Here is a 23,344-nt window from a genome sequence, read left to right as displayed (position 1 = left end):
CTGATTCCACAGAGACAATGGTGTTCATTAAACAGAATCTTGTTAAATTAGCCAGTTAGCAAAGCAGAGGCCAACATGTTAAAACAGCATAAATGCTCTCCTGTATTTGTAGATAGTTAATGTTTGCAAGTATGAAGCTCTGGTAATTCCATATTTTGAAAGATGATTTAAAGATATTGAGAGCAAGATTACCAGCTGCTGTTCTCAGATGGTGTAAATCTAGGGCTATTAACTTCTGAATGACAGAGAGCTGAGCCTTCTTTAGGTCATCGTTACCCAAGACCTCAGGAGAAATCCAGCAAATGAATCAGCTTATTCATAACTCACAATTTACAGAAAGGCAAAGCTAAAATTGGTGATAAATTGTCTACATTACACAGAGTGTCCAGACCGGTCCTGCTTTTGTTGTTCACTCGTGTCCGACTCTTCGTGACCCCATGGACCATAGCATGCCAGGCCTTCCTGTCCTGCGCTCTCTCCCGGAGCGTGCTCAAGTCCATATTAATTGCATCAGTGATGCTATCTAGCCATCTCATCCTCTGCCGTCCCCTTCTCCTTTGGCCTTCAGTCTTTCCCAGCATCAGGGTCTTTTCCAGGGAGTTTTCTCTTCGCATTAGGTGGCCAAGATATTTGAGCTTCAGCTTCAGTATCTGTCCTTCCATTGAGCAGTCAGGGTTGATTTCCTTTAGGAGGTCCTGCTTTAGTATTGGGAAAATAATGTTTAAATGCATATCCGGTAGCATTAAACCATGTTTTGGAGTTACGTGCACAAGTCTCTGTGAGCCTGAGCCAAAGCCTTGGGCTCTCATGCTTCTCCCTCCGCACCTCTCTTCCCATGTGGCCAAGAGGAAGAATAAATTGTGATTCAGTTTTGCTTTCCCTGATTCTCTGCTTTTCCTTACTTGTGAACCAGGAATTGTAGTTTAAAACAAACTCTTATTCAGTGGCCAAACAAACCAACAACAAACCCTGGATTGTTTTGCTGGCTTGTTTAACAAACAAGGGTTTGTTTTAAACTGTGGTTCCTGGTTGATACATAATCACAAGCCAGGAATCGTAGAAAGTGAAACCGACTCATCGTTTATTCCTCTTCCAGCCATGTTGGGAGAGGGAAGTGAGGTTAAAACCTCCCCCCGCCCCCGCGATCCTGATTGGAATAGCTATTTCCCCAGTGCTATTGGTGGTGGAGAAACAGTGATCCCAGTTGCATCAGATCAATTGCGCTTTGAAAGGGGGAATGCAGGGAGAGTCATGCCCCCACATCCTCTTCCCCAGCATAGTTGTGACACCTTGACGTGGGAGGGGGTATTGGGGGGAGTCACCTTGGGCACAGGTGGCCACTGAGGACCACATGACGTCAACAGGCCATGGGTTGCCCGCCTCTGCTCTAAATCCTGGCTTAGCTTTGTGTGAACCATCGTGTCACGTTGACAGTTTGTCACCAATTTTAAGGAAATAATTATTTGCACATGGCATAATATAAATAGGCTTAAAATAACCATTAGTATCAGCTTTTAGGAAATAATCAGGATGTTGCTAAAACTGTAGCAACCTAACTTCTGATGTAGATTCTTTATGCATACTGGTGGTGGGAAGAGTCTTAGCTGCTGCTTTGACTGTCATTATATACATCAAATATATTTAATTATATTAGAGGGGAGGGGCCATAGTTCAGTGGTAGAGCACATGCTTTGCATGCAGAAGATCCTAGGTTTGATCCCCGGTATCTCCAGGTAGGGCTGGAAAACTTCGTGTCTGAAACCCTGGAGACCTGCTGCCAGTTCTGGGCCAGATGGACCAATGTTTTTCTTTTCAGATGGACCCTTTTCTTCATGACAGTTTGGTGAGGTTGACTGAGAGATAATGCCTCGATTCAGACATTAAACTCAAGCCATGGTTAAAAAAGCTTAGTTATTAAGCCTGTCTGAAGGAACAAACTGTAGTTTGCGATCAGCCAACCAAACAGAATCAACCTGTGAGTTGTGCTACACTTTGATGTCTGAACTGACAAACTTATCTGGAGGAAACAGGAGTGCTGTAAGCTACGGTTTGCCAGTTTGTATTTTTGGAACCTCAAACCATGGTTTAGAGCTGCTCATCTGCTTCTGATTTCCATCCTCTCAGCACTCATACTGCTATGGTACAACTACATCCAGAGGTAGAGTTGTGGCTGTAACTGTAGTTTGTTGATTCAGAAATCACACCAAACCACAGTTAGCACAGACTACTAGCTCTGAAGCAGGGGTGAGCAAGAGATGGTCTTCAGCCTGCTTTCAAACGCATTCAAGCGTTCTGTTAAGATCTCGGACAAGAGCAATCTGTCCGTTCCCCAGCAGCTGGCTGGGAGGGGTGGAGGAGCGTGGGGAGAGAGAAGGGGGCAGCAGAGAGAGAGGGTACGTGCTGAACTCTCTCCACCACCCACATGCAAACCCTGATAAATTACTCCTGAGGGAATGCACCCCTTGGCTGAAAAAAGGTTCCCTACCCCTGCTCTAAATGACTAGTGCAAACCATGTGATGAGATGCCCAAATAGAGAAGGGAAGTGCAACTTGTGGGCCTCACAATATTTTGGCCTGCAGTTCTCATGATCTCTCATCACTGTCTGGGGCCAATAGGAGTTTTAGATGAGAACATCTGGAGGGCCGCAGGTTGCACGGTTTAAACCTGATTCTCCTTGTTGTTTATTCGGTCAGTCGCTTATCCAGCACACCTCTCTGACAGCTGAGAAGCAGAGGTCTGAAATGATCACAGCCATCACCAATTTTGGTACGGTTTCTGGTTTAAAAAAATGTAAGCTGAATTCCAGTAGTAGAAGAAGAAAGAATGAAAAAACCTCTTGCAGGTTTGTTTCTGTTAAATGTCATGGCTTCCTCCATAAGGACGGAGAGGCAAAATAGGTTTAAGGATGCTCTTAAGAATTAAAAAATGTAACCACAATTAAACAAATGTTAATACAATGACTAATATAACTTACAAAGTTTAAGTGCATTTTAAAAATAACTAATACATATAAAATTATAAAAGAGCAATGAATTAACAGTCCAACATTTTATGTACAAACTTAGCAAGAACAATACTAGTTTCCAAAAAAGGCTATACTGATGCAAAATATCCAATCTCAATTGCGTTTCCACCTGACAGGTCTTCATCAGTGGGAAAAAATAGAAACCATAATTATGGCCCTTAACTCAAGAATCGGTTCAAAAGATGAAATTCTCAATATGGAACCAATGAATCTTAACTGTGCAGATTCTCTGTTTCTCATCCTGCGGTTGGTATCGAGATGCATGAGGGGGGAAGGGAAGCACACCATTCCCCCCCGTACCAGAGAAAGATGGATTGCTTCTGTCTGGAGCGTCCGTATACCATTTGTTGTTTATTCGGTCAGTCGCTTCCGACTCTTCGTGACTTCATGGACCAGCCCACGCCAGAGCTTCCTGTCGGCCGTCGCCACCCCCAGCTCCCCCAAGGTCGAGTCCGGCACCTCCAGAATATCATCCATCCATCTTGCCCTTGGTCGGCCCCTCTTCCTTTGGCCTTCCACTTTCCCTAGCATCAGCATCTTCTCCAGGGTATCCTGTCTTCTCGTTATGTGGCCAAAGTACTTCAGTTTTGCCTTTCATATCATTCCCTCAAGTGAGCAGTCTGGCTTGATTTCCTGGAGTATGGACTGGTTTGATCTTCTTGCAGTCCAAGGCACTCTCAGAATTTTCCTCCAGCACCACAGTTCAAAAGCATCTATGTTCCTTCGCTCAGCCTTCCTTATGGTCCAGCTCTCGCAGCCATAGGTTACTACGGGGAATACCACTGCTTGAACTATGCGGACCTTTGTTGTCAGGGTGATGTCTCTGCTCTTAACTATTTTATCAAGATTTGTCATTGCTGTCCTCCCAAGAAGACAGCAGAAGTAAACGTCTTCTGATTTCCTGGCTGCAGTCAGCATCTGTAGTAATCTTTGCGCCTAGAAAGACAAAGTCTGTCACTGCCTCCACGTTTTCTCCCTCTATTTGCCAGTTACCCATCAGCCTGGTTGCCATAATCCTGTGGTTTTTTTTTAGGTTTAACTGCAACCCAGCTTTTGCACTTTCTTCTTTCACTTTCGTCATGAGGTTCCTCAGCTCCTCCTCGCTTTCAGCCATCGAAGTGGTATCATCTGCATATCTGAGATGGTTAATGTTTCTTCCAGCGATTTTCACTCCAGCCTTGGCTTCATCAAGCCCAGCACGTCGCATGACGTGTTCTGCATACAGGTTGAATAGGTAGGGTGAGAGTATACAACCCTGCCGTACTCCTTTCCCAATCTTTAACCAGCCCGTTGTTCCGTGGTCTGTTCTTACCGTTGCTACTTGGTCGTTATACAGATTCCTCAGGAGGCAGACAAGATGACTTGGTATCCCCATACCACCAAGAACTTGCCACAATTTGTTATGTTTAAATCTAACACTTTATCCGTTACACCACTCTGTCTTCTGGAGTTCATAAAACTTCAGTGGTTAAGTGAATTTGAAAGTTAAAGGCACTCTGGTCTGCTTACATTTCTGAATAAATAGTGCAAGGGAAGTAAATATAAAATTGGGATATGTGCTGGGAAGCTGTCTCATTTGGGGAAGGATAAGAGTGAAACTTCATTCTTGCATAATCTGAGCTATTGGCAGCAATGTTTCCTGTTTTTCCCTTCTGTGTAAATAAAAATTATGTAATTAGTAACTCGATTAAGAAACTGAGCCTGCAATGCTTTCAGCAGATCAGCCTTTACTGCTCAGTTCTAATTATGCAAACAACAGTATGCTCTAGCAGAGGGGTTCAGGGCCTTTTTTAGCCTGAGAGCCAAATTGCATTTCAGAGAAGCTTTTGGGAGCCACATTCTAACGGTGGGTGGGTGGGGCCAAAAGGAAAAGGGGGCAGGGCCAAGGTCAGGGGCGGGACCCCAAATGCCAGCAAATATTTTAGCTTAAAGCTCCTCCTGCCAGTAAGTAGGCCTTAGGAGAGGCATTCTGACCTGTTAGAATCACAAAAGAATCTGCACAAAAGCCAGGAAACCACCAAGTGATCAGTGGTTGGGAGAAAAGGGACATGGCCCTTTGAAGAACCATGGCAAGGAAGATTGGGACCCCTGGAGTGCTGGATTTTGTCTCTGGGCTTGAGGTTCTCCATCCCTGATCTAGTAGATAAAACTGAATTTGGGCCTGTAAGATCTAAATTCAAGTTCTACCTTTGCTGTAGTGTCACTGAGTGACCTTGGCTAAATCAGTGGCCGTGGCCGCACATCATTTTAAGTCATGAATTCCAGCTTAATAAACCAGAATGTCAATTTGCACTGTGATTTCTGAATCAGCAAACTATAGTTATAGCCGTAGCTCCACCTCGAAGTAGCTGTACCATAGAAGTAAGTGCACGTAGCCTATTTGCGTGTGCATGTAGTCTGTTTGTTCCCGCTTTGCCTCTTCCTTTACGTTTGCCATTAAACAAACCATCAAAGGGAGAGTGCATCTTGTGACATCCAAAGCAGGGATCCTGGTTACTAGCTTATCCCAGCTTGTCTGGGAGCAACAAACCAGGATCCCAAGTTTTAACATCACAAGAAGTCATCTCTCTTTCTTGATTGCTTTAGCTGCTGTCACAAGGAAAGGCGGAGAGAACAGGCTGTTTCCACTAGCATGCTGTGCATTCATAGTAAACCAGGATAAGCCAGGAATCCTGGTTTATTATTCTGCATGAATACAGCTACTGTGTCTTGGTTTCAGATCTCTCTTATGTGAAATTAAGCTAACAGTGGCTGAATCAGAGGATTATGAAAGAGCGAACATAGTGTAGTCGTTAAAGTGCTTTAAAGTAATTTGTCTATGATAGTGAGAAGCCAGGACAGCATAAAGTAGAATATGCATTCTAGCTATCACTTGCATTGTCTTCTCTGTGCTAGACAGAAATGCTTGGACTGAATGGTTTCTTAGAAAGTGGTATGTTCGCATGTATTATTAATTTTGTAAAATACTGAACAAAACATTTCATTTGCAAAGCGAGGGTGAGATAAAGTGCCTGGTTGTTCTGCTTTCTCAATGTACCACTGTCCTGTTGTGGTATGAGTTCTTAATAGGCTGACGTCTTATGGGGTAATCGAGTGCTTCTGGCCAATTAATGATGGCATGAACAAATGCTAGTCAGAAACACTTCAAACTCTCCACATGACGCTGTATATTGTGTGATGCTGGCACTCTACTCTGTGGACACGCAATCTGCCACATCAGATGTCCTGACAGTTTAGAATCAGAATCATACACCGTACAGCAATCTGCCATTTGCCAACTGCAATTTATAACCCTCTCCTTACGTTACAAGATGGTATGGTACACTCATGCTATATAAGGGGCTTCCTTGACCTCCTCTGGCACAATCCCTGCTTTTCTGTGATATTACTGTGTCACACAACACAGTAATTTTCTTAATGTTGTATTTAACGTTTTAACTTTGGTAAACTGCCCAGAGAGCTTCGGCTATAGGGTGGTATAGAAATGTAATTATTATTAATAATAATAACAACTACTACATCTGTAGAAAGCTACTGCTGAAAATATCTTGTGATCCAGTTCTGCCCACAGGTGTATGATGTGCAACCTGAACTGAAATTTTTTCCAGATTTTCCTTCAAATTTCAGCCCACTATTGTGAACTTTAAAATCCTTTTGGGTTGCAAGAACTCTGGACTACGCTCACCAGACCAAAGAATTTACAGAGAGAAAATGTGCCAATTGTATTTGGATGGTAGTGGAAGCACAAAAGCAGAATCTTGAGACGTTCACACCACTGCTTTAGCATAAAGTCATTTTAAGTAAATTGTCACCAAAGACAAGTGGCTACCATGTCATGCTCTTAATGTATAGCTGTTTGGGGGACACTCAAGTGCTTGCTCTTCAGTGACATGATTTAGACTGGGGTATGCATCTTTAAAACTCGATGAATGAGACTTGTTGTGAACTGCCCAGAAAGCCTTGGCTGTTGGGCAGTATATAAATGTAATAAATAAATAAATAAATAAATAAATAAATAAATAACACTTCTGGTGAGTTTTGATGCTGTTTCAGTCACATGTGTCTTCTGTAGGTTGATACCACATTCTTTGGACTTTGCATAATACTTTTGCAGATATGATCAGATGTTGCTTTTAGCGTCAGAACATCAGTCTTGCCACTTTAATCAGATATGACAATACTGAACTCATAGTGTTCTATAAGCTTGCGTTTGATGTATCTTCTTTTGTGGATCGTCACCTTCAAGGGATGAACCCATCAGTGATATGGATTTTGTAACGCTTAGCTGTTCTTCATCATTTGCTTCTAAGTAACTGCATGTTCTCAAAAATGCTACATGGTGCTGTTTGTTACTGTCATGTCCCACATTCAACTTTTTGGCCGGACGTTCATTACTTGCAAACTGTTTTGGGTGTTTTTTCCATTGCGGAAACTTGTGCTCCAGTTTTGATATAGCATGGAGGCTGGTATCTGAAAAATCAGATGTACTGGCCAAAAATGTCTGATATGGCCCCAGCTCCTGAGTGACTTGTGAAAATGATTAGGTGTAACGTGGTGCCCAAGATGGCGCTGGGGGTGGCTTGCCTTGTTCAGCCGCTTTTGGTAACTGCCAAGTCAGTGGATGTGACAATGGCTTGACAGCGGAGAACAAAGGCTGCTTGTGATGAATAGGTTCATTGGAAGTGCTTTGCCTGGAAGACGTTCCATTATTGAATTGTATTTCTTTATTACGGGTTACTAGTGAATGGACCGGGCTTCGCACAGGTTTGACTAGCCCATCGTTTGATACAGCAAAGTCCTCAAGCAAACGTTCGCAGCTGTCAGTTGGACACATCTGAGTGAAGGCATGCCCTCTGTCCCCCCTAGGCATGTCCTCTGGCCCCCCTAAGCACAGCCCCTGCCTTGGTGCAGCCCTATAGCCCACTGAGGGAGGGGTCTGTCCACTCCATTCCCCCCTGGGGGGGTCTATGCCACAGTAGGGGGAGGGAGGGAGAAGCCATATGACTTTGTCTCTTGGCCTACTAATCTCCCCTGGCGTCAAACTATCAACTGTAAACCTATGTGCTGGCTAGGGAAATTTGCCACCTAGTGACTGGAAATGTAACTGCAGGCTTTTAAATTAATTTAAATCAATGAATGCACTTAAAAAAACAAATAACCCTGAGGTGCATATACCTAAGATCCCCTTTGTATGCTCGCCAAGTTTCAGGGGTCTAGGTTTCACGGTCTTGGTGCTATGGTGCTGACAGACATACAAACATCCTCTTTTATTATTATAGATAATATGGTTATGTATAATAAATGCAATACCATGTTCCTGGGCCTGCATATTTCTTAGACCTTTGCAATTAATTACTATCACTGAGAGATTGCAAAATTGATAAAATAAAGATTTAAGGAGAAATTACACTTACCCGCAGATTAGCATGCTGCTGTGTTTTTGAACTGCAAATTTGAGGTTGTTCCCATGCTATGTTTTTGGCAGATTTGGGTATCTGTAATACCAATCAGTAACAATTTCTGAGTGGAAAACACTTTCAAATGCTTCTATTACAGTTTTGCTCATGTTCAGTGCTTTTTCCCATATCTTTCCTAGAGTATTTGCAGAGATTGTGCAGAATGTCTGCTTCTTGGTGTGTGTTTTTTTAATAAGTCCATAATAGTTATTTAATGCATGAATTTATGAGGATGAAACAGCCTAGCACAGAACTATTGACATGAGCTGGAAGAAAATAGCATCACTTCAGGGCTAAGATATATTAGGTGTGAGGGTGGGGAAGGGAGCAAATAATGAAGTAATGTACCCTTCCTTGTTCACATAATTCGGTAAATTCTACTCTTGCATAGATAGGTGTTATTTCCTGATCAGCAACCTTTGGCCCCCACCCATTCTTATTTTTTTGTAGAGTTCCTTCCTCAAAGTACTCATAAACCTGCACTTCTCAGTCTGTATTGGAGATAGATTGATCAGGGCAAGATAATTAGTTAAATGGTATTGTAGAAATGCTGTAAAAACTCAAAAGATGCCAGTTTCCATGGGACAGTGCCAGTGTTTGTGGTCAGGCACTTTCAGAAACATTAGTAGTTAAGGCCAAAATCTATGCACAACAGTGGTGAAATTTTAAAAGTCAGGATGCTTCCTTTCCTTTCATACACCTTTAGCTCACTCTTCAGCCCTGAAGGGTTCTTAGTTGATCATATATCAAAAGGTTTAGACAACAATAAGATTACTAAAGGCACAGTCCTGTGGGGATAAACGGCTGCCTCTGAACTTATTTATTTATTTATTTATTTATTTATTTATTTAATTTCATTTCTATACCGCCCAATAGCCGAAGCTCTCTGGGCGGTTCACAAAAACTAAAACCAAACAACACTCAATAAAACAATTTAAAATATATAGAACATTAAAACCACAATATAACAATACAACCACAATAAAACCTAGCAGCAGTACAGGAGTTTAAAATACAGATTTAAAACAGCAAAGATAAAAATTTAGAAAGCTAAAATGCCTGGGAAAATAAAAAGGTCTTCACCTGGCGCTGAAAAGAGTACAATGTAGGCGCCAGGCGAACCTCACTAGGGAGCTCATTCCAGAGCCGGGGTGCCACAACAGAAAAAGCCCTCCTCCTAGTAGCCACCCGCCTCACTTCCTTTGGCAGGGGCTCACGGAGAAGGGCCGCTGATGATGATCTTAAGGTCCGGGCAGGCACATATGGGAGGAGGCGATCCTTCAGGTAACCTGGCCCCAAGCCGTTAAGGGCTTTGAATGTTAACACCAGCACTTTGAATCGGGCCCGGAAATGGACTGGCAGCCAGTGCAGCTGGAAAAGTACTGGCGTAATATGAGCTCGCAGGCCAGTCCCTGTTAACAATCTTGCTGCCCTATTTTGGACCAGCTGAAGTTTCCGGACCATTTTCAAAGGCAGCCCCACGTATAACGCATTGCAGTAATCCAGACGAGAAGTTATCAGAGCATGGATAACTGTAGCTAGGCTATCTCTGTCCAGATAAGGGCGTAGTTGGTATACCAGCCTAAGCTGATAAAAAGTGCTCCGTGCCACTGAGTTCACCTGTGCCTCAAGTGACAGTTCTGGATCCAAGAGCACCCCCAAACTACGAACCTGATCCTTTAGGGGGAGTGCAACCCCCTCCAGAACAGGTTGAATATCACCTAGCCGGGCAGACGAACCACCCACTAACAGTACCTCCGTCTTGTCTGGATTGAGTTTCAGTTTATTAGCCCTCATCCAGTCCATTACCGTGCCCAGGCACTGGTTCAGAACAGCCACTGCCTCACCTGGTTTTGATAAGAAAGAGAGGTAGAGCTGGGTGTCATCCGCATATTGATGGCACCTCAGCCCACACCTCCGGATAACCTCCCCAGCGGTTTCATGTAGATGTTAAACAGCATGGGGGATAGAATAGAGCCCTGTGGAACCCCATGGCACAATTGCCATGGCACAGAGCAATAATCCCCCAGCACCACCTTCTGGAATCGGCCATCCAAGTAGGAGCGGAACCACTGTAGTGCAGTGCCTCCAACTCCCAACTCAGACAACCTATCCAGAAGGATACCATGGTCGATGGTATCGAAAGCCGCTGAGAGGTCCAGGAGAATCAACAGGGTCGCACTCCCCCTGTCCCTCTCCTTGGAGAGGCAACTGTCTATCCAATGCATGGTGGGAGGAGTGTGGAAGGGATTGTCTCCTCCGCGCTCCAGCTGCCCAGCATTTGCAGCTAGACGGCCGATTTCGGCTGTCTAGCCGCGGGACCTCGGAGCGTGGGGTAGGGAGGCTGGACGACACATAGGAAGTGTTGTACCTGCACTTCCAAACGCCCCGCCCCTGGGAATGCCCCCTTTCCCCCACTCCACACTGCCTTCCGAGCGTGGAGTGCAGGGACGATACACACTGCCTATGAGGCGGTGGGGAGGCGGTTCTCCAGGAACCGACCAATCCTGTGGCTGTCTAGCGGCCATAGGATTGTGCCCTAATATGCTCAATAACGATAAAACCTCCCCCACCCCACTTCGATAGCCCAGAATCGCAGGCTTTCAACATTAAGCCTTGAAGATAAGTTTAAGCTAGGAAATGCGGGAATATAATTTAGGGGAGATGTTTTCTCCTTTCTTTTTTAAATGACGTGTATATGACACCCCAGAGAGGAATTCCAAAGAGATGGATAAAATAAAAAACCTAAGTCAGCCTTCTTGAGCCTGGTGCAATGTTGGACTACAGCTTCTACCATCCCCAGCCATCTGAATCTTCCCCTGTCTTTCTTCCCCACACTCCTTCACTGCAGGCACATGTTGGCCCAGAACTGCCCAATAACTGGAAGTGTCTGAAGGACAGGGCAGTATTCTGCTCTCTTCAGCCATATGTTGAAAGCAAATCCCCCACCCTGCTTTGTCTTATCAGCGGCGCTTACACGTAAATTCACGTAGCTGCTTCTGTTTCCCCTAGTTTGCTCCTGAAATGAACAGGCTTCTAGTAAAGAGTAAATCCCAAGCAAGCAGAAATTAGTTCCTGCTTCCTCTGTCACCTAAGGAGATTTACCTCAGCTTGTTAAACAGCCACTTGTTTGGATACCTGGGGCAAGTTAGAATAACCCCCTGGTGACCCAGCAGAGAAATGTTTCCAAGTTTTAAAATAATTGGTGGTTCGTTGTGTTCTCAGCCGCCCCCCGGGATGTCAGAGTGCCACCGATTATTTACGTGGGTTTGTATAGCTAAGCAAGCCAGAAAAGTCTTCGTTGTCTCCTGAATTGTTCTCAGCTGCATGCTTCTCCTTGTGTAACATCTGGCCGGGCACAACCTACCTAAGATGAAAGTCCCCGAAAGCCGGAGATTGGCTTATACTTAGAGTTGCTTTTATAAGAAGTAAGTTAGACAAAAGGCTCAGAAACCATTGGGAACATCTCGTACCCTTTTCTGATCAACTGTTTTCAAAAACCCTGCGGGCTGTGTTTGGTTAAACAAGGGCTGAAATGTATGCAGAGATTTAATAAGATGCAACTGATATTAATGCAGTTGTTCATGTGGGGAGGTGGTGGGGGGAGAGGGATATATTCCAGGGAGGAAATTGATCCAGGAGTGGGCACAAGCAAAGGCACTTTTGCTGTGCAACCATCCAAATTGCTTTGCTTAAACATGGAAACTGCAGAGAGGCAAGGAAAGTGCAGGAGTTTCTGGGCCACAGCACTTCCTTGCCAGACTGGTTTTTAGGATGGGGGAACGCCTGAAATGCCCTGTTCTAGTTCTTTTCTAATGCTGCTGTTGGATTGGTACCCTAATCAATAGACCCTATGGCACACACAGCAGTAAGCTGCATGCCTGTCACTGTATGCAAGGATTTTGTGTGCTTGTGTGCCGAAGAGATGGCTGCTTGTTTGGCATGGTGGGCTTGGAAGGCTGAGAGGGTTTAGAAGAGGACCTGTTGTTGTCAAGTTTGAAAGACAGGTTTATTTCAAGATACGCCAATGGAAATTTTTTGAAAGTTTTGGTGCTCGCCCAGTGATAAGAGTAGCAAGCATGCTAGCGTAGGAACTACGGTGCCCTGCGATCATTTTATTTTTCCCTGAATTCACTGCTTACTCTTCTCCCTACCCCTACATCCATGGGTATAATAATATACCCGCACCAACTTATGATGGCGCTTTCTGCATCTGAGGAAGCAGTCTCTAGTCCACAAAAGCTTATGCCATAATACATTGGTTGTTCTTTAAGGTGCCTTCCATTTTTGCTGCAACAGACTAAAATGGCTACCCCTCTAGAAACTCCGAGAAGCACAGCTTTCATGGGGATAGGGAATAAAAAGCACTCTAGTGTTTAACTATTAAAGCATTATGTAGAGGTACTAAGATATACACTCTGTATTTTCTTTGTGTTTATATCCTGCCCCATTCTGATGGCTGGGGGTAGCTAAAATGGGTATTACTATATATAGATCCATTGTCCCCTTAAGGCAGCCTTCCCCAAGCTGTTGCCTTCCAGATGTGTCAGACTACAGCCAGGATGTGCGTCAAGGGTGGGCAAAGCTGAGGGCCTTTACCCCAGCAGGGCCCACTGGTACCAGCCCCCAGGAGTGGCTCATCTGTTTCACCATTGCATCCCACTTGTTTGCCTGCCTCTTGCTCTGGTCCAGACAATGCTGGTGGTGAGGAAGAGGCGCAGGGGATGCCGCGGCCTGCTTGCTCCCTGGCTATCTGCCTGTCCAGCAAGTAAGCGGTAGCAATGAGGAGAAAGAGGGCTAAGAGCAATAGCAGCTGGTGGCAATGGTGGTGAGAAGGTCGATTCACTGACGGAGGGTGTCTTGCCCAAGAGCTGTCAAAAATCTGCACCTGCTACAGCTCCCAGGTAACATGGCTAATGAATGATGGGATCATAGTCCAGCACGTCTGAAGGGCGGCAAGGCTGCCTTAACATCTCAAAGTAGACACAAAACTATATTCTTAAGTGATGGTCTATTGTATGGATAGTACAGGGGCAATATATCTCTGGCTATCAGGTCCTGGGAAAAACAAGGGAAGGCTCTCTGATGTGAGGCAGAAAGGTGAGAGCCAAGGTGTACCTACCTTGCTACTGCATATAGGGAGCATGTGACTGACTGAAACAGATACATTGGCTTCTAGTTTGTTTCCAGCCCAATTAAAAGTGCCAGTGACAAGACGTTGTCACAGAGAGGAAGGCCAGGATTTCTTCTCGACCATCCCAGAGTGCAGGACACGGAAGAATGGGCTCAAGTGACAGGAAGCCAGATTCCGGCTGAACACCAGGAGAAACTTCCTGACTGTTAGAGCAATACGACAATGCACCCCATTCCCTAGGGAGGTGGTGGGCTGTCCCATACTGGTGGCATTCAAGATGAAGCTGGGCAGCCATCTGTCGGGGATGCTCTGACTTGGATTCCTGCACTGAGTAGGGGGTTGAACTCGATGGTCTTTTAGGCCCCTTCCAACCCTACTATTCTATGATTCTATGATCTTTGAAAGCCCTTTATGGTTTGGGGCGTAACTGTCTTCTCCCATATGAACCTGCCCACCTGTTGAGTTCATCGTTTTTATTCATGGTTTTGTTACATTTATTGTATGGTTTTATTGTATTGTACACCGTCCAGAGGACTTGGACTGCTGGATGGTTTAAAAGTGCAATGAATAAATGAATGCCCCTGGCAGGGCATGCTGGGAGTTGGAGGACTTTTTTCTGTCTAAACATGCCTAGGATTGCACCTTAATTTTTTTTAATGTTTGCTGTACTTTTTCCCTCTCTCTGCAGTTTTTAGTGAGTTGTGGCTGCTTGTTGTATGTGTTGCCCTTCAATTGTTTTTAAAAGTGTGTTACTATTTTACCTTGCGTTGTTGGCCACCTTGGGTCTATTGAGAGGTGATCTATAAATGTTAGTGAATAAATAAACTGTAGGAAACAGACTGTTGGACTAGATGGACCTTGGCTAAGATCCAGCAAAGCAGCCCTTCTGTGCTTTTGAGCTTTTCATGATTTTAAAATTTAACACCCTCCCCTTTCTTTCCAAGGAAGTTATTTTCCCAAAATGGAGATGGAGCCAGAAGCCTTTGGCCCCGCTGGAGATGACCCGAGCTCAGAATCCAGCTGCTACCACTGCGCTGCATGTCGTGCTGATGAAGACCGGAGTTGTGCCGACTCCATGCGGGGTCGGTCAAAGACACGCAGCTTATCTGCTTCCCCAGCCCTGGGCAGCACCAAAGAGTTCAGGTATGAAATGAAGGCATGATTTTGAATCATGTAAGTCAAAGACTGCATTTGGACAATCCTACCTAGGCTTATGGTTGTGCTCTTGGCCTTTTGGCTGTACACTCTGCCGTTTTGCTCTTCTCTTTGAGCGAGTGCATGAACAAACAGAGAAGTCTTCAATTAACGATAGTTTCCTGTTTCATCCAAACTAGGAAACTCTGCTCATCGGCTTTGGAACACACAGGGTATTAAACTGGTTTGAGGTTGGTTTAATATCCTGGCTTGTTTTAACCATGGTTTCCTGGTTTGGACAATATGGGAAACTTCCTAGTTTGTTGGCTCCTGCCATGAAGGGGCTGTGTGCATGGGCAAGAGGCTCTCGTTCATATCTCATCTTATTAAGACTCAAACGAGATGTGATCGTTTGAACTCTCCCTTAGGCATCTGCTGGCAATTAGGCCGTGTTTATACAAATGCCCTGGGACAGGAAAAGTACCTTGAGAAGAGTCCCCTGAAAGTCTGAAGAGCTATTCTTATGTTTAAATCAGCTCTTCTGCGTTGCTTGCAACCTGGTTTGCCCTCTTCTTTATTCACAAGGCTGTCTATAGGCCACGATTCTGTGGAAGCACCATGTGTGATATGGGAAAGAGTTGTCATTTTCCTGAGAATTTCAGCTTTCATTGTTTAAGTTAAATACCAAGTTCTTAGCTGTTACAGTCAAGACGATGGTCTTGAGAGCGTGTGGGCAGGCTCTGGTGAAATCATTGAAGGCAGAGCTGATGCTGAATAAGATTTCCAGCGATCAGGGCGTGAGGCTTCGGTTACCTCCATATACCTCTGTGAATCTCCCCTTGATGTCAGGAGCAGAATAAATCATGTGCAGCAATAAAAATGGCAAAATTAGTTTATGCAGAGTAACTTAATTGTCATTGCTTATGCAGCTGGGAGAATTCAGTTTTTCTTGGTGCAGGACTGGCCTTAACTTTGTTGGAAAATATTGTTTATATGGTGTTATTAATGTACGAGGGGCTTTACAGAGTGACTGAATAACAGAGAAGTCCCTTTCCTGAGGAGTTCACAGTCTAAGGGCACGATCCTATGGGGATGGCCATAAGCCTCTGAACTTGAAGGCTTATGGTCATCCAATGCAGAGCGGGAAGAGCAGAGGAGACTATCACTCCTCTGTGCTCCCCACATTCTGCATTTTTGCTAGACAGGTGTTTTCACCCGTCCAGCTAAAGCATCAGGGAGTGGGAGGGAAGGAGGCTGGGGGAGCCTGGGGACATGGCATTAGCCATCCCCTCCCCGCCCACTAGCAAGCTCCTTTTCCCTTCCCTCCAAAGTCGCCTTTGAAGAGGCAGCCGCCATGGTTCTCTCTATGCCAGCGGGAATGGGGAGGGGAGCTTGGACTCCTGGGTCCGGGTTCGAAGTGGTGTGTCTGACCTCAGATCTAGCAATCTGAACTATCATATCCCCCCCAATGATGTCCAGGGGCCATAAGATTGCTCTCTAAATTTTGACAGAGCAGGGACATAGATGTTGAATAAAGGAGAGGTTTGGGGTGTGTGGAATGAATATGAGCAACTGCAGGTTAGATGTGGTTCAGCTCTGTTTGACTCGCATGGCAGCTAGACAGTCTTAAGTACCAGTTTGTCTTGCCCAGTAAATAACAGTCGTGGCGTTTGAAGTACCTTTTGCGGTTTCAGCTGTACGGTGACTAATGATGGTATAAAGGTAACTCTTTGTAAATGGAGTTGCTTCACAACATGCAAGTACTGCCCATGGTTTCATTTGTCTTGCAAGCCTAATGGCTGTGAAAGTTCATCACGTGGATAGTGCGGGCTGACAGCAACTTGCAGAGGGATTATTGCTTCAGTGCTTTAATGTCCCTGCAACAAGAAGAAAGGCACCACTTGAAGGCCGAACTATGTGCCACCTCTGTACCGCTTGAGAGTATGGAACTACTTTGCAGGTAGAATTTAATCTCATCTAGACGATGCCTGCAGTGTGTAACTTAGCGCTTTAAATAAAAGCAAGTTGAAACCTGGATCTCCTAGGCAAGTAATCTGGCTATGTTTCAACACAGCCTGGAACATATCAGTGCTCATTTTTTTTAAACACATCCACCTTTCTCCTACCTGTTTTTCCTTTTCTCTCTGTTTTGCCTTCCCCTTCGGTAATATTTTTCTTAAGATAGTTTAAAACAGGAGTGGGGAATCTCTTCTTTTTCTGTTGAGGGCTGAATTCCCTTGAGGGCAACCTGTCATTGTGCAGACCCATAGCAAGAAGTAAGACAGGTCACCCCCCCCTCTCTCTCTTCCATCCCCTTTTCTTTCTCTTTTTCTGCCATTCCTTTTTCTCTTTCACTCTCCCGCCTCCCTCTTCCTTCCTTTCCTGAAGGCAGTCAGCAGAGGGACAGATCACTCGTGCCAGAGGTCTGAATTGCTTGCTTGCAGAGGGCTTTAGAAATTAGACTGAGTGCTGCATGAATTAGGCTGAGGGATGTATGTGGCACTAGGGATTCAAACTGCCAAAAAAGAAAGAAAATGAAGTGGAGATGTGGGGTGCGCGCGCGCTGGTACCACCCACATTGGCTGCAGCCCAGTTGTCAGCCGAAACCCACTGGTTGAAGACCAGTATTATTGGGGAAGATGGTGTGTTTGTCTGTGTGCACTCTTGGACACCGCGGTGCTTGTTTATAGAAAACCTAATTCCAGCTAATGTAATTGGGCTGCTGTTTTTTAATGCAGAAGTTGACACCAGCCCATTCTTTTGTTTGCCTCAGTCTGAATCTAGCCCCTGCCCCATTTCCGAGATCACTTTCCCTACTCTATACTTCTTGAAACAAATCGAAAGGGAAAGGGAGAGAAATTGAGAAGTGAGAGAAGAAATAATATGCAGTTCAAAACAGATAAAAGGGAGTGTTGCAGTCATTGGATGTAGCAAGGCCAGAGATAAATAGACAGGAGTGAAAGCTTGTGAAAGCATAATAGAACATTATTCCTGCTTCTGTGTCAGCGCGGCAGGTGTGTCTGTGAGGGACAACAGCGCATGTTCTTAATAAGTAAAAACCGTCTAACTTCTCTTCATCAAACCAGTTTAACCACCCTTGCAACATCTAAGAACATTAAATCTAGATCAATCTTGCTAGCTGGGATCTTGCAAAAAACAAACAAACCATGGAGCCATCTCCTGTGACACTCCCTCTGGTACCCCGAATAGCACGTTGCCAAACTGTTCCTTCAAACAGTCATGAGTGATCCACCCACTTTTCCTTTGCTGTTCCTGTAGGTTCTTATCAGATCTCTCTTTTTGAGAGGGTGATTACATAATCAGGGTTCAGACAGACTCACTTTCCTCAGGCTGGTCCGTTCCAGATGTTTTGGACTTCAGCTCCCATCAGCCACACCCAGCATGGCCAGCGGTCAGGAATCCTGGAAGCTGTAGTCCAGAACATCTGGAATAGAGATATGAAGGTCTGGAGAAAATAAAAAAAAATGCAAAAATTGCTACTATTCTCAAGGATATACTTGGAGGATATACCACGATGGAATAGAATATAAATAAACCTACAAAAGTTGATAGCCTGCCAACAATATTTACTAGCCTGCTGGAGGCTGGCAAAGGAGGGACCAAGAGCTCTATTCTTCTTGCCCACTGCGTTTCTGTGCCAGCCCAAGCACCCTGTCCCTCCTCCACCAACCCACTCACTTGCCTGCATGGAATTCTTTGTTGCCTGTGGCTGCCAGGTTGGTGCTTAAATACAAGGATGGTATTCAGTGAAATAAATAGAGGTTCAGGACACTTCATTTCCTTTTCAGTCATTGTGATGCTTGTAGCCTTCTCCTGTGCAGGTTTACTCAGCCGGGCCTCATTAAATTCAGTGATGAATTGAACTGAATTTCTTAGGGCGCAATCCTGTGGGTTGCACCTTCAATGATCATTAGCCCTCGAACTCAGAGGCTTATGATCATCCTCTGCAGAGAGGGAAGAGTCAGAGAGGCGATTTTCACCTCCCCGCCCTCCCACCCTGAAATTGTCACGAGATGGGCTTTTTTGCCCATCTCGCTGGGAAGTTTCAGAGGGGGAGGGAAGGATGCTGGAGAGACCCTAAGATAAGTCATATCCTGGCCTTTCCAGTCTCCCCCCGCCCTGCCTACTGACACGCCCCCTTTCCTCATCCTCAAAGTTCCTGACCTTGGAGAGCAGCCGGTGCAGTTCTTCCCATGCTGACCCGGGGGTGGGGGGGAGCTCCGATTCCCCCCTCCGAGGTCAGAGTGCTATCTCCAACCTCGGATTGGGGAATCTGAAATATCCTGTGGCCCCTCAGACACTGTCTAGGGGCTGCAGGATTGCTCCCTGAGTCACCTTTCTCTTGAAGACAACGAAATGATCAGAACATACAAAACGTAAAATAGCTAAGCACAATTTTCATTAAAATACCAGAATATAATAAAACAATTAGAATATCAGTGCAGACCATAACCTGCAATTCCAGTCATGTTCATTCGCAAAGAAGTGCGCATAGGATTCTAGCCTTGATGATGACATAAGAAGAGCCCTGCCGGATCAGACCGAGGGTCCATCTAGTCCAGCATTCTGTTCACCCAGTGGCCAACCAGCTGCCCATGAGAAGCCCACAAGGAGGACATGAGTGCAACGGCACCCTCCCATTGGACATACTAGTAACCAAATTGATAACCACTCCTTCATTACATTATATATAGCATGGGTGGGGCATATTGTGTCCCCCCCAGAGACTGCAACACCCATGATCCTTCTCCATTGGCTATGCTGGGTAGGGCTGATGGGAGTTGTTGTCCAGGAACATCAGGAGGGACACAAATCCCCCCCCACTCTGAAACAGCCTTCCGCCACCTGGGACTCCCTCAGGTGTGTTGGATTATAACTCCCACCATCCTCCGCCAGCTGGGGATGATGGGACTCGCAGTCCAGCACATCTGGAGGGCACCAGGTTGAGGAAAGCTGCTCTAAAATTAACTAGCCGTTTCTGCTTGAAAATGCTGAGATGCCCAGGGTGTTTCTAAAATCAGGTAAGAAAACGTTGTTTACAACAGTATTGATAGTTTCCATTTTTATTAACTGTCATCAATTTACCATGCAGTGTTGAGTCCTACACATTATACAGTTCATGTTCTTAAAATCTGTAAAGTAAAGTGACGTTTGAGAAGAGAATACTACAATCCCCCTCCATTTGATTTTCCACGAAAAATGGAGGGAGGGCAGTTCCCCACCTCCCCTCCTTGGCCTCGAAATGTTTACATCCCTAGAGGTCAGCTGCTGTGGAACCACATTCACCTCTTTTTGGGCGGGTCTGCAGACTTCTTTCCTGGGCCCAGCTGGGGGGAAACACATTCTCCGGGTTTTCAGTAGAAGCTGGATTTGTGCAGTGCTGATTTGCTGGCCCTTGTGTGTCAGTCATGAAGCCGCCGCCGCCCTTCTTAGAGCACGGCTATGTAACCTGCTGATTGGCTCTTGTCTCAGTCCTGAAGTCATTCCCCCTTCTTGTTGTTCAGTCGTTCAGTCGTGTCCGACTCTTTGTGACCCCATGGACCATAGCATGCCAGGCCTTCCTGTCCTCCGCTCTCTCCCGGAGCGTGCTCAAGTCCATATTCATTGCATCGGTGATGCTATCTAGCCATCTCATCCTCTGCCATCCCCTTCTCCTTTTGCCTTCAGTCTTTCCCAGCATTAGGGTCTTTTCCAGGGAGTTTTCTGTTCGCATTAGGTGGCCGAAATATTTGAGCTTCAGCTTCAGTATCTGTCCTTCCAATGAGCAGTCAGGGGTGATTTCCTTTAGGATTGACTGATTTGACCACCTTGCTGTCCAGGGGACTCGAAAGAGTCTTCTCCAGCACCACAGGCTAAATACAGTGCTGACTGACTGGCCTTCTTGTATATTACTGACTGTAAACAGAAAAGAAGTGGAATTAATAACTAGTGCGATGAATGTGTGAACGGATAAACATGTAAAGAGCTTGAAAACAGACACAAAGTGGACAGCCTACCGGAAGTATGGAAGGTGGGCTGAAGGTGACAGCGTTTCATATGTAAGCTGCGTGTCCCTTGAGGACCAGAGCTCACCTGCACAAAGCCTTGCTTGGCCTGAGAGCATCTCAAGGCACACGTAGATGTGACATGCAGCAGTGTGTAGCATCCCCCCCCCCAGTTTAACCCAAACAAACTCAGAACTAGGAAGCTGTGAGTTTGAGAGGAGGAATTCAAGGCAAGCAAGCTGCTTAGACCTTCTTCTAGCTGCTTTATTTGCTCAATATCCCCCCCCCCGCAAGTTTTTTCTCTCTCTGTGGGGGAAAGTAGCTAGGGAGAACTTTGAACAGGGAAGCATGCATCTGGAACTCTCAGGGAAAGCAGCTACAGGAGGAGATGGTGGCAGGGGGAAAGCAGTGAGTGATGAGAAGGGTTTAGCACCTTTACTGCGAATCAACCCCTCCTGACACCACTTGGAAGTGGAACGTTGCATGAGATGAACCGTTGGGCCTGACCCTGCAAAGCAATATTCCTGTGTTTTTAAAAGCCAACCAGATGTGTTGGGACTACAGCTCTCATCATCCCGGCCAGCACAGTTGGGGAAAGCTGGCTTACATGTTGATGAAAACAGTAAACAAAATGAATGATGTGAACAAGATGGTAGGCAGAGGAACCTTCTTACATACGCAAGAGTTTGTGGCAAAGAAAGTGAGACCCTTCTCTTTAGCAGTGCCTGTTCTGAATCCCACCCCCACTCTGCCTTGCAAAATATTATCTTCATTATTTGCATTAATCACACAAGCAGTCCTTTAAGTCCAAGAAGAGTCCCATTCTTCAGTCCCACTTTTGTTGAAGTTCTGTTCCATAATAACCTGTGAACACCGAGATGAAGATGGAGGCATGTTGCTCAGGCACAGAAGCTGTCTTAGTCACTGTGACAGTACCAGTGATGATGGTGGTATAGGTATTTATATAGCTTTAACTGTGTCATCGTGTTACTTAAGGGATAATCTGTGATGATCTTCATTGCAGGATGACTAGAATAGTTATGGTATTGCTTTCATCCTCGTTTGAACAAGAATCACATCCTCTAGTTGCCGTAATGAGCATTATCTTATGACCAGATGCATATGATGGATACTACAGAAGGGCAGAAGCTGGTGTGGGATGCAGAGTCAAAATCAAAGCTTTCATTCAAGAAGCTAACAATCAACAACCCCCTCTAGGTCTTATTTATTTATATACTGCCCAACAGCCAAAGGTTCCCGGGGCAATTCACAGAAATTAAAACCACAAGGTATGGCATAAAACAATATAAAGTATGAAAGCTTAAAACTGCAGTATAAAGTACAACCAGAATAAAACCTATCATCAATGCAGAATTTAAAATACAGATTTAAAACAGTTGAACTAAAAGAATGCTAAAATCCTGGGAAAATTTAAAGCCCTTCACTGAAAGGAGTACAACATAGGCGCCAGGCGAAACTCTCGAGGGAGCTCATTCCACACCTGGGGTGCCACAGCAGAAAAGGCCCTCTTTCTGGTAGCCACCCACCTCATTTCCTTTGGCAGGGGGTCCCAGAGAAGGACCCCTGAAGATGATCTTAGAGTCTGGGCAGGTACATATGGGAGGTTTTAGAATTGTAAAGATTGGTTTTCAGGCAGACTTACCTTATGGCCACAAAAGTTACTAGCTTGCTTTTTTTTTTTTAACTAGTCTGCTAAGAGGCTAACCATACTGGCTGAGGAGGAGGGGAAGCCAGCATGGAAATGCAGGCTATTTTTTTGTTTTTGAATCTGCTACCAAGTGGACGGGTAGCAGATCCATCCCTCCTTTGTCTACCTGCTCAGTTCCCGGTGTGGAATTCTTTGTTGCCTGTGGCAGCCAGGCGAGTTGTTAAATGCAAGGCCCCAGGAACCAAGCCTCTCATGAGTGGCCAGGCTCCATGATAAAGTTGGTGCTGTCTAGGAATAAGTTTATGGTTATAGGAACATGTGGTCAATTATAGCTGAAGCATGACACTGGGAGAGTAGTAACATTAAAGCGGAGGTGCAGAGCCTATGGCCCTCGAGGTGTAGTGATGCCCACCAATTTGGATTGCTTTAAAAGGGGGTTAGACAAATTCCTGGAGGAGGCAGCTATCAATGGCTACTAGTCCTGATAGCTCTGTGCTGCCGCCAGTATTAGAGGCAGTATGGCTATGTACAGCTTAAGAAGCATTGCAGTATGGCTTAAGAAGCATTGCTAATAACAAGGCAGCAGGAGATGATGGTATCCCAGCTAAACTGTTTAAAATCTTGCAAGATGATGCTGTCAAGGTGATGCATACCATATGCCAGCAAATTTGGAAAACACAAGAAGGGCCAACAGATTGGAAAAAATCAACTTATATCCCCATACCAAAAAAGGGAAGCACCAAAGAATGTTCAAACTATCGAACAGGGGCACTTATTTCACATGCTAGTAAGGTAATGCTCAAGATCTTGCAAGTAGACTCCAGCAATTCATGGAACGAGAATTGCCAGATGTACAAGCTGGGTTTAGAAAAGGCAGAGGAACTAGAGACCAAATTGCCAATATCCGCTGGATAATGGAG

At 45.2% G+C, this 23,344-nt stretch overlaps 1 protein-coding gene across 5 annotated transcripts in view; it reads left to right on the top strand.

The window, feature by feature from the left end:
• Nucleotides 1-23,344, top strand: part of NADK (NAD kinase) — a 72,212-nt gene that overhangs the window by 7,766 nt on the left and 41,102 nt on the right. For 3 of the 5 annotated variants that reach the window (XM_084821841.1, XM_084821839.1, XM_084821837.1), the window contains exon 2: nt 14,561-14,759. In XM_084821841.1, coding sequence (XP_084677967.1) covers nt 14,578-14,759 — 182 coding nt within the window. In that variant the 5' untranslated portion in view covers nt 14,561-14,577. The remainder of the gene's footprint in view (nt 1-14,560; nt 14,760-23,344) is intronic. The other 2 variants (XM_084821840.1, XM_084821838.1) reach the window with 1 other exon arrangement.

This window comes from Heloderma suspectum, chromosome 15 (genome assembly GCF_057233095.1).
Source record: "Heloderma suspectum isolate Gila_16-S chromosome 15, 16-S_ref, whole genome shotgun sequence".
Lineage (NCBI taxonomy): Eukaryota > Metazoa > Chordata > Lepidosauria > Squamata > Helodermatidae > Heloderma > Heloderma suspectum.
This window is presented reverse-complemented; position numbering and strand designations above follow the sequence as displayed.